Below are 15,602 nucleotides of genomic sequence, written 5' to 3'. Positions count from 1 at the left end.
GTGTTTGGGCAGGCATGAAATGATGTCCCAGGAGAAGATGAGATTTAGGGTGAGTCCTGGGCCAACCATACCCTGCTTCAGCTTCTCACAGGCAGAGGACAGTGAAACACCTTCCTTTACCACCAAAACCTTCCCAGGGCACTGAAGAAAGGCCCCAGGGCACACATGCAGGTGCACATCTACTTGCAAACAGCCCCAGGGAACAGCAGCTGCAGTTGTATCTGTTGCTCCATGCTGCCAACATCATTTGCAGACACAGAGCTGTGCCGAGGGGAAGGTCACAAGGTGCCGTCACGGCAAGCTGCATTGCCTTGCAAGGCTCTCTAGTCCTGGTGTCACCAGGGAGCTTTTATCACTGCCCTTCATTCAGATAAGGGCACTCCTGGCTCAGTATACCCCCACAAATTAAAGGTGGATTTACTGCTTGGTGTCTATCTATTTTTGCACAAAGAACTTCGGGAGAACAAGGAGGTTTTGTAAGCTGCAGCTGAGTAAGTTCCCTGGCATGCTGAAGGAACCTACTTTATTAAACTAGTAATACACAGCTTAAAACACGGAATGAGCTGGCTCTTGCACAGAGACAGATGCAATCGTTCCCGCCCAGGTCTCCCCAGCACAGATCCTCGCACCCCCAGGAACACGTACAACTGATGCAGAGCTGCGGGAAGTCAGTGGCTAGATACTCCACAAGCAGCATAGCTTGCTTTAAAAAAATCAGTTTCCATTTGAACCAAACCAAACCTTTTAAATTCTCTTCTGGGAGGAAATAGTCAGCTTTTTGCTTTTCTTTTTAAGCCACCAAACCTAAGAGCAACCCAGTAAAACTGACCTGCTTATCAGTTCACATCTAATAGCAAGGACTGTGGCCGTTCCCCCCGTAGCACAGCCCAGAATATCTGCTTCACTAAGTATCCACTCGCTGCCCCAAGGCTGGGGAGCTCCTGAGCAGCCCCAGCACACGCTTTCCTGGAGCCACAGCTCCTGGGCCCGTCCAGGTGAGCACCCTGTGCCAGCAGCAGGGACTGGAAAGCCTTGGCTGCAACCAGCAACCTCAGTGCATCATGGCAGGCCGTGCATAGCTCTGTTTGACTCAGCAGTCCGCACATCGCTTGTCTTACCTGACTGAAGATACATACTGATTTGCAGCCAGGTGGTAAAGAGCCCAACTCAATGCTCAGCCTTCAGCTCCATCCCGTAGCTCACTAAAGAGCACGTGAGACCCCTCCTTCATCCCGCAGTCCTGGCTATGGGCCGACGGGAGCGCATCTCCGTAACGTGGGGTCAGTGCTTGGACCACGCAAGTCGGATGAAGTGAGAAAAGGCTCAGAAAACGTAGATATCTGCACAATTACTGGAGAAAGGGAGAAAGAGCTACCGTATCTCAAACCACACAAAGCCTTGACCCAAGACAGGGTTGAGGAAGACCTGCTTTCTTCCTCAGGCTGCTAATAGCTAACGAGCAGCAAGGATTAAATGGTTCTGGGTGGCTGCAGGAGGATGCTAAGTTTCAGCCAGCTTCCTTCAACGGCCAGGCGTCTTTGCCACTGAAGCTCAGTGCCACCGGCTGCAGTTTCTGAAGGACTGCCACGCCAACAGCCTCATCGTACCACAGCTTGCAGTGCCCTGCAGTGCTGGCCAGCAATGCCGCTCGGTCCGTCATTGCCAAAATGCTGCCAAGCAGGGCTGGCCGTGGCATTTCTATCGGCACTAAGGAGCCTGAACCCTGACTGCTTCAGGAGCCTGAGTCTCCATCAGCTGAACCCTCGTGTGAGCAGCACGACACTGCTCACCGCAGGGGAGGGGGGCAGGGAAAAGCAGTAGGGCTGGGAAGAGCCTGGAGGGATGCAGGGCGTGTGGCAGCCACAGCGGTGGGGACACGAGCAGGGTGACAGCCACGTGGCCAGGGGTCAGCTCAGGTGCACACCTCGGTCTTCCATGCTTCTGTTGCTCCTGAGTCCGTCCCATCCCTTGGCCTCCAGCTAGCATTTTTGGTGCCCTCTGCACAATCTGCTCCAGCCTGTACTTAAGCCTGCTCTGCCTGCAGCAACCTCCCCGCTCCCTCCCTCTACCTCCAACACCCGGGAAGAGGGACCCGATACACAAAGGCAGCTTCCAACCAAGGAGCCACTGCAACAAGAACACGGGAGCCGTCCTGAGCTCTGCAGCCCTCTTCCCTGCCCTGTCTCCCTGCCCTGGCAGCTTGCCCCTGAGCCAAGCTGGCCCTTTTGTGCTTTGGAGTGGCTTGGGAGTGCTCCTGAGCTTGTCTTTGTCTCAAAGAAGGTGCTGGTACGAATCTGTGCTGAGTGAAGCATGCCTGCTTCCCAGGAGCAGCCCGCAGGCCCCAGGCCAGCAAGCTCCTAGCCAAGAGACTCGTCAGGCCCTGGAAGCACAGGGGCCCAGCTGGCACCATCGGGAAGTGTTTGCTGAATATCAAGGGAGATGACTGATGTCTGTGGATCTGGAGCACTGTACCTTGTTTCCAGACAGCAGAAATGTCTATTTTTCCTCCCTCGTGTGAGTTACTCCAGCAGATGGGGAGTTCGTTTGGAGGCAGCAGGTAAATCCAGCACTGTAGGAAATACCTGTCCTGGAATTGTCCTGGACACTCCCTCCAGGGCACAGCGGGCTGCTCTGGCTGGGGACAGGCACGAGTGATTAAAGGCACTACCATCATGCAGACACACCGCAGGACTGCAGCCAAAGCACTGTGTGAACACGTCCGACCCAGGCCGTCCTCACCGCCCAAGCGCAAGGCATGGGCTGAAGCAGGAGATCTGCTCCAAAAGCACCCGGCCTCGTGCTGGGACACAGCTCAAGCTCAACACAAGCAGAGAGCGGAGCTGCTCAGCAGTTGCTCAGAACAAGCTTCTTCGAGATGAACGCTGAGGACCAGGCACTGACTGGATCAGGCCAGGGAGCCGCGTCCTCTCTGCTGCACTCGCCTGCTCCGGGCACAAGCGAGCTCGTCAGCTGCAGCACCGGCGGTTTCAGAGCCGGGCAGCAGATGAATTCCAGTGGCACAGGCCATTTGATCCAGGTCAATTCTCCTCAAGATCAAAACTGGATTTGGACTGAGCCCTTTTGGCTACCATGGCAGGCACAGGGAGTACTTTCACACTGGCAGTACACATGTGACAGAGCATGGAAAAATAAAACCTGATTTGGATTTTGCCCTGATGACCATGGACTGATGCCCAGCCTGGCTCCAACACCCCCTCACGAGACACCAGCCAAGGTAAGGGCTGGCTTTCCTGAGAGGTTTCCTTTTTAAGTGCAGAAGAAAAAATTTCAATGAAGAGGGAAAAAACCACAGAAATGTGTTTGGAGCACATTTCTGGGCACGTAAAAGAGAAGGTGACTGAGAACAGTCAGTGTGGATTTACTAAGAAGTAAATCACATCTGACCACCCTGACGGCCTTTTGTGACCTGACCAGATCCGTGGATGTGGGGAAAGCAGCGGGTGCTGCCCAACCTCGGCTCCCAAAACTATCTGCCACAATATTCTTGTGTCCAAGCTAGGAGTTTATGGTCTGGATGGGTGGGCAACTAGATGGGCAACGAACCTGGCTGGGCAAGACGACACAGAAGACAGTTGTTAATGGGTCAGTCCTGGGAGTTTTCCTGTTTAACACCTTTACCAATGACCTGCAGAGGCAACAGCCCAGTTGCTTATAAAGTTTGCAGATGACAACATAGTGTGGGGAGCAGCTGGTACGCTCTAGGTCAGAGCTGCCACCCAGAGGGACCCAGACGGGCTGGAGGGATGGGCTGGCAGGAACCTTATGAAGTTCAACACGGACTAATGCAAAGTCCTGCACCCAGTAAGGAAAACGTCCTTGCAAAAACACATGCTGGGAACTGACTGGCCAGGGGCAGTCTGGGGAGAAGAACCTGAGGTCTAGATGGTCAGGGGCCTGGAGCCCGCCATGGCATACAACATGAGGAGAGGCTGAGGGAACGGGGCTTGGTCAGCCTGGGAAGGAGGCGGCTTCAGGAGGAATTAACAGCAGCCTTCCAATACCTATGAGGAGGTTATCAAGAAGATGGAGTCAGGCTCTTCACCCTGGTGCACGGTGAAAGAACAAGAGTTAAAATGGTGGTTGAAATGAGAAGTTCAGACTGGATGTAGATGAAAAGATTTGCTCTAGTGGGAAATATTTTACCCATCTAGAGAGGTTGTGCAGCCTCCACCCTTGGAGGTTTTCAAGCCCTAGCTGTTTAAAACCTTGAGCAATCTGGTTCCTGAGGTTCCCTCCCATCTGAGTTATTCCATGATCTGGACTGCAAACACAACATTGGGCTTTGCGGATATTTAAAGCCACGGTCTCTGTACCTCTTCAGTCCCTGGCTCTACCCGTGCTGGTGGTGAGAACGTTCCTAGAACAGCCAGCCTCGCCTGCATGGCTGAAGTACCGCTCGTTAGTTCAGCTCCTCCATGGGCTACGTGCGCAGCACACGAGGAATCCCCTTGCCTTCCTTGGGTAGACAAATGGAGCCATCCCTCGTTCCTCAGGTATCTTGTCACCAGTCCCCAGCCTGGGATGGCACCGGCTCTGCAGTCGGTAGTAGCCTGGGATGGCAGCTGCTCTGAGGAGATGCTATTTTCCACTGGTATTTTACGGGACACAGGCTGGGGCTGGGTGTGGCGTGGGCGCACACAGCAACGCTCTATGGATTGACCTCTGCCAGGCTTGCACTCCATCGTCCGTCCGTCCGTGGGGTACCCAGGGGTCCCCGTTTACCCGAGGTAACAGTTGTTCACCTTCACAGCACCAGACTCCAACAAATTCGGTTCCCAAGTGAAACCTGTAGTCTGGTAAAGCTTCTACAGGGGAGACCCACTTCGGGATCCAGGCACCCCCCGGCCCCCGTCCAGCACTCAGCACAGCCACAAGCAAGGACTCCTGTCGTAAACCTTCCCCTGCCAGAGCTCAGCTCCCGCTTCATGGGCCGAGCACCGCGCTCTGGGCTACAGGGCATTTGGGTACGATGAGTGCAGGGGCAGTTTGCTCTGCTTCTAATACTGCAGAAATACTGGACATCCACTGACAAGGGGCTCCAAGCCCCCCCAGCATATTCCCTCTCCCCCACTACATATCCACCCCGTGAACAGCTCTGCCCCCTCCTGGTGAGCGTTCAGCACAGCCCTTGATCCTCCTAAACGTGCAGGGAAGAGAGCTGTGCTCCCTGCTGTCACCGAGGCAGGGCAGTGAACGCCTAACAGCTGCCTAACCAACAGGGGTTTTTTTGGTTTTGTTTTTGTTTTCTTAAAAAAAAAAAAAAAACCAAATAAAAAACCTCACTTCCAAAGAAAGTTTCCCTCCTGGGGAGGACTGAAGGAAAAGAGATGGGCAGGGTCAATTTGAGAGGCAGAAAGCAGCAGGACATCAGCAGCTCCCAGTGCCAGGAGGGTAGGCACACGCTCGAGTGCCCTGGTGTGGCCCACGGGCCAGTCCCCCATCCAAAATCTTTCTGTGCCCTTCCCAAGGCCCCCCAGTCTGCCACAAGCTTCCTGCGTCAGCTGGCTCTGCCTTTCAGGGCACATAAAAACAAGTTAAAGGACACAACAATTATGCCAAAACATTTGGGAGAAGACAGAAATCTTACATTTGTCTCTGTAGCGGGAGTCAGCTGCAAATTAGCTTTAGGGAAATAAATGCAGGTAGGGTGATCCCTGACACGCTGCCGCCACAGGCTTTGTACCGAGTCTGCGAAGCCCCAGGACAGGGGCTCAGCAGCCTTGCCTCGTCCGAATTTCTACTGACTTCTACTTTTTTAACTTGGCTTAGCTGTAATACCTATCTTTTTCTTCTGGCTAATTTGTTTTATTTTTACTTATCATTGCTTCGTACAACCCTAGTTTTACACAGATTGCATTCTGTGCAGAGTAAGGTATTTGACACTAACGTATTGATGCAATATAAGGAAATACAAGCCTGATGTGACAACAGAGACCTTGAGAAGTGCAGACAAAGGATGCTGTGTAGAGAAGTACAGCCACAGGATGATAAAGAGATGGGGCAGAGACTTGGCCCTGGAGATTCCACAGCCACGAACAACTCACGAGTGGTCAAATAAACAAACACAGACCTGAAGGTGTCACCCATGAAAGCCAGTTTTGTCCAGAGACCAAGTACCCGACCTATGTGAAAATGCAAGAGCGATGTGACGTGGAGTCACGCAATGGAAAAAAGGGAGCATCCTGTGGTATGACTGACTTCATCACAGAGCCAGTTTTTGTGAGACAGATATGAGAGGTGAGCGGCAGGGGTTTCATGGCAATCATTCAGGAACAGGAGTCCATTTTTCACTATTTCTTTCCTGCTGCCGGTAACAACTCACCAGAACCTACTGAAGATCACTGTGCCAAGCAACCCACCTGCCCAGCCCCTCTCATGGCATTTTTGCATGAGCGTATCCTTTACGTCAGTTAAAACCACTCCCTTTAAACCACCTCCGGCTGCAGAGCGTGCACATGCCCCTCCTCTGCTTCCATGATATGCAAACCACCACCAGCACAGTGATTTAAGGGAAGACTCAAGGAAACTGCCACGCTTTTCACACATGCTCCCCTCTGAAAAATGGAGGGGCAATAAGAGAGCCCAAACACAAAGGGAGGTCTCAGTCCCAGGAGGCTGCACACCGGCATGGTAGGGAGAAACCCCGCACGGCACAATACGCAACCCTGGCACTTCAGCGACTGCTGCTGACGGAGATCCCCCACGCCGCCAGAAGCGACGGGTCCCCAGGCCAAGCCCTGTTCCTGGCAGAGGCTACCGCACGCATCAAATTCAAACCACTCCTCTACTTAGCGGTCAGTTAAGTAAAATGGGTTTTAAATAAGTACACCCTCTCTCTCCCTCAGCCCCACGATCAACCTGCTGCATTTTTAGCTTTGAAATATTGTATCTTTCCCATTCCTTTTGCAAGATAGATATGGCTGAAAACATGTATTATGAGTCTTTTCAGTCCCTAAAGATTCAAATTACAGTATTAAAATTCATCTTTTCTCCACAGGGTATCTTAAGCACTTGGGAGTAATCAAGAGAAGCACAAACAGACTTTAAAGAGGCAAACAGAATATCCTCTTGGATCAGCTGCTCCATTTCTCAGTCACATTCCCACCAGGTCTTCTGCATCAGTATTTTCAAGAAACACAGAACAGGGAGGAATGGACTCTTTAATACAAAAGAAGCAGCGAGACAAGCAGGACAACCCCACTTTTTAGAACTCCCACTGTAAACTGATGCAGAAAAATTCTTGCTGATCCTTTAAAACAGAAAAAAAAAATCTTCTTTAAACTACCTAGTATTGGAGAGAAGGGAAAAAAAAAAGAAAATTGTATCTTGGAACTTCAGGAATCTTGCTTCCTTGACAGAGCTTTATCAGAAAAGTGCAGTCCTAGCCATACTCTATCACAGTGACGTTCCCGATACCCTCAGGAGGTCACCATAGTACAGGGCAGCTGATGTGGACCTACACTACTTTATCATGTTTTATAACTGCTCTGGAACAGGTTAAGTGTACTGTTTTTCAGGATTTTGGAAAGATGGACATTTACCATAGACACTGCACCTTCCCTCAGACAGGAGCGTTCTCTTCCAACCCCCCCACTCAGACGAATGCCAGCGCTACCAGTAGGAACACCTGTGTCCAGTTTGAAACACTCTGGGACTCGCACCAAGAACTCTTCTGTTTTGTCTCCTGTGGGCCATTGTCTGGGGTTCAGCTGCCTTAAAAAAAAACACATTCAGCTTATGGTTTGCACTGCTACAGATAAACACTACTTTCCAAAAAGAGATAAAACAGAGCAAGGATATGAAGCTTGACCAGTAGACAAAGATCTGATGATATTCTAGTCAAACCTAACTAAGGGAGAAAAAAGTATTGCTTATACAAAGCAATCTTTATTTTCAAATGCTGCACTGCATAGAATTTGTCTGATTGACAGATGTACGCGTGGACACAGACCCCCTTCATCCTCCCCACTTCACTATTCAGTAACATTCATATCAGGCCGACTATGCATAAAATAGTTTAGACCAGAAGAAAAATCTATTTGCAATCCATTACTCATTTCCTTGTAAGTTAACGCCGTTCACCTGGAAAAATCACCAAGAAAAAGCATTTCATTTCTGCATTCAAATGAAGAAGAGATCAGGCACACTACAGGGCCGGTCCCATGCGTGGAAGCTGCTGATGCTTTCAGTGCTCCTCACCTTCTTAACCTTGCTAAAGAAGTACTCTTAAGGCTCTCCTGCTGATAATATTGTAACTGCCTCTCCCAGAAGGCAAAACAGTGCAGAAACAAAGAGGGGAGGGGTCCTCTGAGAATGCCACGGCCCACATGGCTTTTCATCAAGTAATCATCCTCCTGCAGTGACCATCCTTTGCTGATGTCTCGCCAAGAGCTACCAATTCATTTTACCAGTGATACACACCTTCCTCCCGAATGAAAAGTGTTTTCCATTTTTTGCTCCCAACAATGTTTCAGAGAAGTCCCAGATTTCATTCTGTAGCCTAGATCTTGTTGCAAACAATATCCATGGGGAAGGCTCTACAGAGATTTTTGATAATGGTATTTTGCAGAAGTATGGTTGCCTTTCTTATTTGGAAGAAAGGAGGCAGGTGGTGACAGGATGTTACACTTGTACACTTCAGCTTCAACTCCAATGCCCAGTTACAGCCAAATGTACAGGTGATGTTCACATCAATCTTTGAAGACCTTGTGTTTCAGGATCTGTATTTTCTCATGTGTGCAGCAATAGAAGCAGAAATCTCAGAGCTCCTCTTATTCTGGCCATAATAGTCCACGAAGTCACCATCTGGCCCGAGGAGGTACATTATTATTGTGTGATCCACCTGTAAGAGAGCACATCGTGACTTGGTAAAAAAGATGACAGAATCATAGAATACCAGATTGGAAGGGACCTCAAAGATCATCTGGTCCAACCTTTCTTGGCAAAAGCACAGTCTAGACAAGATGGCCCAGCACCCTGTCCAGCCGAATCTTAAAAGTGTCCAATGTTAGGGAATCCACCGCTTCCCTGGACAGATTGTTCCAATGGCTGATTATTCCCATTGTGAAAAATTTTTCTCTTGTGTCCAATCGGAACCTCCCCAGGAGTAACTTGTACCCATTACCCCTCGTCCTTTCCACGTGACTCCTTGTAAAAACGGAGTCTCCATCTTCTTCGTAGCCACCCTTTAAATACTGGAGCATCCTGCACATCTCCCGAAGCCAGCAGCAACAGCTTCCCCTTCAGCCCTTGGTTCAGCTGTCTGACAAGGCTTCTCACCAAGAAGCTAAAGCAAGATAAGGAAAACCTCAGCATCACCTCGGTGGCCTCTTCTTGTTTTACCCAAGAAAAAAAAAATAGAGAAAACCAGTTGCATACTCAGAATGTGTGAAGGAATACTTTAAGCAGACAAGTCTTCCCTAAGCTGCTGGCACCCTTCCTGCAGCACAGACAAGGCTGGGGCAAACCTGTGGGCTAATGGTCTTGCCCCCTCACTCTTCCCAGTTTCCCTCTACTTCTCATGATGCTCCATGACCCCCAGAAGGTATTCAAGCTCCTGCTGCTAATACGATGCAAATCCAATGTAAACAGAGGTATTTCATTAAACCAAGTTCACTGTCAGTGCAAACAATGGGACCAAGAGCATCGCCAGGATACAGGAGCTGCAGAGGAGCTGGCGCAAAGTGACACACATGCGCTGGGAGGGGGCTCCCTCTACTGTCCGAATTGAAATAACCTTAAAAAAATGTGCAAAGTAACGCTTGAATGTTCGAGGTATTCCGATATGATTTATATAAAAATTAACTCCACTGTAAATGTATTTAAAATGCCACTGCAAGTACCGTCTGCATCTAACTGTGACAACATCTTTATGAGCAAAGACACAAAACACTGAAAAGGGAGGCCTTGAATCTGTGACTGCTCAAGTGACATCATCATCTCACTGCCACTGGAGAAAAAGAACGGAAATGTACTTACTCAACGAGAATAAAACTGTGTGTGAAATTAGAAAAAATCACATAAACATTTCCAGTACCACAAGCTAAAAGGATGCATTAAACTTAGTGGCATTTCTGTCATTGAAAGAATGTTTCTCACAATCTTATTGAAGCAGGTCTAATTCAAATATTTTACTCTAGTTTCAAATTTTCAAGATAAGATCACAAAATCAAGTTGTAGGAGACAATTTTTTTAAGGAATCCGAATCACAATTTAGATCCTTCAACTGGAAAGCAGCAAAAAAAACAAACAAACAAACAAACAAAAAAAACCAAAACCAGCTAGCCTGCCCAGAGTATCTTAACTCCCCAGCCTATGGAAGATGAAATACAGTCAGGGTGGAGCGCGGTTTGTGTGCAGAAGACCACTGTTTTTCAAGCTGTGCCTGAAGCCTGCACTGTTCCCACTGTATGCACATAAGATCATCATTTGAGTTTCAATGCAATCTTGTAAACCACAGAATAAAACAAGTAAATTGGATATTCTGGTATTGAGAATTATAAAAAATGAGATTATAAAATAGGAGCCAGTAATAGTCAAGTAATACTTGAAAAATTCAAACAGATGTTTAGAAATTATAATTTCTCAATGCTCATCTCAATGCTCTTTTCAAGTCAAAACAAGCAGCAAAGTTTAATTGGCTGTAGGGGACCTCCTCCTCTTCCCCACCTCCCAGCAGCCTGCAGAGGAAACAGAACCCGCTCCTGCACAAGCATCAGTCTTAATCACCAGCTGGCACGACAGGTCCATGCAAGACATAACGAGGAAAAAACCACCTTACTGGAGGAAATGACAGAGCTGTAATTACCTGGATACGTCTCAGGTAGGCATAAAACCAGCCTCAAGCTGTCCCTCCCAGGTCTGCTGTTGCTGCTATCCGCCTTCCATTTTGTTTCAGAGATCTGTGTCCCCTGGCCTTCCCGCCCTGAGCACACAGAGCTCACTGCCTCTCAAAGCCAAAAGCCTAAGGCAAATCCTGAAGAGATGCAGGTATATTCTTCCTCCTTGGCACCACGTCTGGGGCTCCCAGGCTGCTCTCCTGCTCACTGGCTTTTCTCCCTCGCTGCCCTTCCTTTCTCTCAGACTCACAACCAGCTGTATTCACCCTGGATCCTGAATCCCTTCTCCTACTTCAATACATCTGTAGCCCCATTCTCCAGTTCGGTTTCACCCTCCAGCCTCCCTTGAAGCTGCCATCATCTACAGAGTTATCTGCCTTGGCCGAACCCCTGTACTTTCCTTTCATGGCCATGCCAGAACCCAGGTGTGGTTTGCTAGAATCCACATGTGGTTTCCTCCATAAGGAGCAGCCCTCCTTCAGCTTTTCTGGCCCCTTTCCATCATCTCAACTTCAGTTCACTCATTTAGTGTCAGATTCTACTGACTTTTTCCCTCTCCTGAGCAGGCATCCGTTGCCAATCCTGGTCCTGTAACCTATTCTTGCATTTCCACCAGCTCCCTTTTATAAATCTGATTTTAAGCAGTATCTTTAGATTGACTTCAGACTGATGCTATATTGATTTAAATTCGTGTTAAATTTCTCCAGCAAGCCTCTCTCCTCCATTCAAATACAGTATCTTAGACACAGACTTCTGTAGCTCTTTAGTTGCCACTTTAAGTGAAAACAAATTCTTGATCTCCCATCTCACACCCCTTTTACTCCACCTTCTCTTTACTGAGATCATGTGCTGCTCCTGCTGTTTGTTTCTATGCACCACTTTTTTGTTCCACCAATCTTTTCGTCCACATGGATAATTTATTTGTTGCAGTCAGGTGGTTTTAAAAAGCAGATTAAGAATAGACAGTACTGGATTAAACCAAAACCAATCTGCCTCAGCATCCTGCCTCAAGTAGTGGCCAACAATGGTTGCTTTAAAGAAGAGTGTAAAACCACCACCAAAAATATGCTGTCTTCCTCTATTACCTCCCAGTTTCCAAACATTTTTAGCTCACAGGCTTCCTGAACTAGGCAAGATTTCTGTGCATTTCATAATCCTCAACAGACTGTTTTTTTCCGAAGACTAACACCAAGCCTCCTGTGGACTCCCACAAACTTCTACCATTTGCATCTGTGGCGAGGGATTCCACTTCTCCCGTGCCCACTGCAACAAGAACCATCACCTTTCCTTTTGAACCTGTTTTCAGTTTTCTGTGATGCCCTTAGTTCTTGTAATGAAGAAAAAAAATGAAGACCATATAATATGTATTCTCACTCGTCATGTCACTTGTACCTACTTTACTCTTCCAGTCTGCGCAGGATGCGGCAAGTCAGGAAGGCCTCGGCAGCAGCTCTGAGCCCTGTAACCAGTCCTACTCACTTCCAGAGGGTACGAGTTTGACTACCCAGTTTAGCCTCACTTAAACCTCAGTTTCCCCCTTCCCACTATTACTCTACGTATTTTATTCCCACTTAATTTAGCATTAGCACGCTCTCTCTTCCAGGCCATTTGACCAGGAGGAAGATCCCCGCAGTATCTGCAGGCAGACTTTGCATCATCCAAGTCTCCTGCCAGGAAGCCCCTGCTCCCTGGTGTCAGCTCGGCAGGGAGCGAGCTGCTACTGACTTTTACCTCTCATTTCTCCCTGTTCCTATTGCCTTAATTTCCCAGTTCCATTTTCACTTTGGAGCACACAGGAAAACAGCCAGATAAAAACATCACATGGCAGAAAAAAATTCAAACTGCCAGGCTTGCTGGCTCATCTGCCATTCCATATGCAGGCCGGGGATTGTACGTTTTCAGAACATGTCTCAGGGAGGTTCTGAGCTTGTAAGAGGGCATCTTGATTCTGACGGAGACCTCTAAAACACAGCTTAACACATCGGTGCCGCAGGGCCCCATCACGTAGGACTTCAGTATAGATTCCGATTTTAAAATCTATATGCTGCTCTTATCCAAAGTCTGTCACTAGGCAAAGGCCCGACATTTACTTACTATGTAATCATTGTCCTCATCTTTGGGACCTTCGCTGTAATACACACGGTAAGCTTTCGCCACTTGGTCAATCTGTGCCTTGGTACCAGTCAACCCGATCAGCTTCGGAGAAAATTCTAGATAGGAAGACGACATTTAGACATTTTAGTGAAAAGAATGCCATCAAGAGCCTCCTTTTCAGTGCTCTGTATTGCATGCTATAAGATACCAGGGAAGGAAACATGAATACCTTTAACGTATCTGGCAATGGCTTCTTCGTCGTCCCTCTCGGGATCAATAGTGATGAAGAGTGGGGTCAGATTAGGCAAAGATGGAATTCTATCTATGACATTAACAATTATTATTTTTCTTAGAAAAACAAAAACCATTTCTCACCTCCCTTCAAATGAACTCACAGCCAAGGTACCGTAACATCAATTCAAGCCCACACTAAGTGAAAAAAAAAGACTGTTTTGTGCAGCTTAATTTATGTAATTTTTGAATGAAGCAAATGCCATGAAATCCAACGCTCTGTGCCTGTGCTGGGTGCAGCTACGCTTCCAGCCTCTCAGCTGGAGACCCTGCCCTGCTTAGGAGAGATGGCAAATTGGCTCTGATGCAGAAAATGCATGATGCACGTGTCAAAGCGCAACGGTCAACACAATGAAAGCACGCCTGTGATGGCGGAGCGGGAGGATAGGTGAAGACACAATTCAGGCTCTTTTCCTCAAGTTCCAGCCATAGCCTTCACTAGATTTTCTTCACTTTAGTCCACCCTCCCGCTTGCTCGGTTACTATTATCCCTGCTCTGTAACTCTTCAGGACCTGCAGGCTGAGAAAACCACCTCTCCCACACAGCCTTCCCCTAACCTCAGTTACAGTCACTCTCAGAAGAGACTGTCACAGAGACTTGTTCTCAGAATGAATAAAACAGAGGGGAAAAAAATCCTAATACGCCCCACAAGCACTTCTTGGCAAAAACACAACGCAAGGGCACCGTTCCCTGTAACCTGCCACCATCACGTTTTATTACCAAGAAGTCCCCTGTTGCAGAAAGATCAGAGCTGTCATGCTCTAAGTATCAGATCCTAGTGACCGGTAGATTGATGTATCACTTAGCAATTAATTCAACTACTGAATAGTAGTCAACAGCATCTTTTAAAGAAGATCATCAGTTATTAGCATTTGCGACATTTTACCGCAATAAACCTAGACTTCCCATAAACAGGACCCCTACGCCAACCGAATTCCCATACCAATTTCATCTACCACTTCAATCATTTTCTCCAGTTCATCAGGACAGATGTCAGGGCAGTGTGTGAAGCCAAAGTAGATCAGCACCCACTGGCCGATGTAGTCCTTGCTGGTCTTGGGCTGTCCCTCGTGGCTGACGAGTGAGAAGGGCCCTCCTAGCAGCGGTTTCCCAATGCCTCGGTTTCGTTCCTTCTCCAGCTCTACAAAAAACAAGAGGGGATCAAACACATCCATGCCACAATCCACGCTGCTTCCCAAGCGAGCCTCGCAGAGGCACGGCCCAGGGCGTGGAAACGTCGAGATCTACCAACGCCCACCGTGCAGAAGCCTGATGTGGACAAGACTTCCAAAAAACATTCCATTTTGGGCAAAACCAAATATATCACTAAACTCCTTTGAAATATAACAATGTCTTTGTCATCTGATTGTATTTTTATCCAAAAATAAGAAAGAAAAAAAAAAGAGAAAGAAGGGTCCTTGGCTTGGTGTGAAACAGAAAAATTAGCATCCTTTGCAAACTGAACATATCCTAAAAGCTGTAATATCTCTGATTTTCAACACAAAAAAACATGAAAATGAAATGCGTGAGCAGTCACTGCAAGAGAGGGGAACGCACGCGTACGCTACACAGAGGGAAACCAACGTGCAGAGAAAACCCCACCTCCGTGTCTGTGCTGCATCGTGCGTGATCAAATGCAACCACTCTGAGAGCAGAAGCATATTTAAGAATTTTAAAACGCTTAACCTTGAAGCTTTTTTAGAATTTTTGGAAATTTTCCGTGGCAGTTATGGACACACAGGCACGAAGCGGCACTGTGCGAAGCGTGACGTGATTCAGCGGGATGCCGAAGCGGGTAAGATACATCTGAATACAAAAAAAATACATCAAATACAAAATACGACGCTCCTGCTGCTTCTCCCGCCCGGCCGCACGCCGGCGGCCTCAGGCGGGAAGGCTCCGGTCCTTCCCCCCCCGCACTCACCCTCTTCCTTCCACCGCTTCACCTTCTTCATGCCGGCAAGCAGCCCCCCGCACAGCACGAAGGTGGCCGCCAGCGACCGCCACGACACCAGCTGCTGAGGAGAAGCTGTTTAGTGACTGAAAACGGACGGGAGACGGCACGGCGCGGCGCGGCGCGGCCCGGCCCCGCCGCCCCGGGCTCCCTCACTCACCCTCCTCTGCGCGCCCGGCCGCGGGCCGCTGCCCGGAGGCAGGCGGGACAGCGGGCGGCTGCCGGGCGCGGGCAGCGTCGCCCAGCCCCTCACCGGCCGCCCAGGGCGGCCGGTGAGGGGCTGGGCGACGCTGCCCGCGCCCGGCAGCCGCCAGTGCGGCGCTACCCGCCAGCAGCGCAGCGCCGCCGCCGCCATCTTGTCCCCCGCTCTTCCGTGCCCGCCTCTTCCGCCCCCCTCACCGGG

General features: G+C 49.0%; 2 protein-coding genes across 3 annotated transcripts in view; both read right to left on the bottom strand.

Moving 5' to 3' along the window:
• LOC104014559 (myosin-3) overlaps positions 1-5,005 on the bottom strand; it is a 38,447-nt gene extending 33,442 nt beyond the window's left edge. Inside the window, exon 1 of the mRNA XM_087751336.1 lies at positions 1,119-5,005. Within this exon, the coding sequence (XP_087607462.1) occupies positions 1,119-1,134 (16 nt within the window). The 5' untranslated portion in view covers positions 1,135-5,005. The remainder of the gene's footprint in view (positions 1-1,118) is intronic.
• Positions 5,006-7,888: 2,883 nt separating this feature from the next.
• Positions 7,889-15,569, bottom strand: SCO1 (synthesis of cytochrome C oxidase 1). 2 transcript variants are annotated; one of them, XM_087751340.1, is made up of 7 exons: positions 15,522-15,569; positions 15,360-15,428; positions 15,170-15,263; positions 14,189-14,386; positions 13,183-13,275; positions 12,954-13,069; positions 7,889-8,863 (listed from the first exon to the last, which is right to left on the bottom strand). In XM_087751340.1, the coding sequence occupies exons 1-7, from the start codon at positions 15,552-15,554 to the stop codon at positions 8,735-8,737; spliced, it is 732 nt and encodes a 243-aa protein (XP_087607466.1). In that variant the 5' UTR covers positions 15,555-15,569; the 3' UTR covers positions 7,889-8,734. The 2 variants fall into 2 exon arrangements, with proteins under 2 accessions (XP_087607466.1, XP_087607467.1); XM_087751341.1 differs by having other exon boundaries at positions 15,170-15,260.
• Positions 15,570-15,602: the final 33 nt, after the last annotated feature.

This window comes from Nipponia nippon, unplaced genomic scaffold (assembly GCF_047370975.1).
Source record: "Nipponia nippon isolate SJK-2023a ecotype South Korea unplaced genomic scaffold, ASM4737097v1 scaffold_14, whole genome shotgun sequence".
NCBI classification, from domain to species: Eukaryota; Metazoa; Chordata; class Aves; order Pelecaniformes; family Threskiornithidae; genus Nipponia; species Nipponia nippon.
This window is presented reverse-complemented; position numbering and strand designations above follow the sequence as displayed.

What these genes read in the sequence shown, in the direction of transcription:
- SCO1 (XM_087751340.1), bottom strand. Translation starts at nt 15,554, where the DNA reads ATGGCGGCGGCGGCGCTGCGCTGCTGGCGGGTA. An exon ending in CGCTGCGCTGCTGGCGGGTA is followed by an intron (nt 15,429 to 15,521) that starts GCGCCGCACTGG and finishes GCGACGCTGCCC; the next exon opens with GCGCCCGGCAGCCGCCCGCT. An exon ending in ATGAGGACAATGATTACATA is followed by an intron (nt 8,864 to 12,953) that starts GTAAGTAAATGT and finishes GCTCTCTTACAG; the next exon opens with GTGGATCACACAATAATAAT.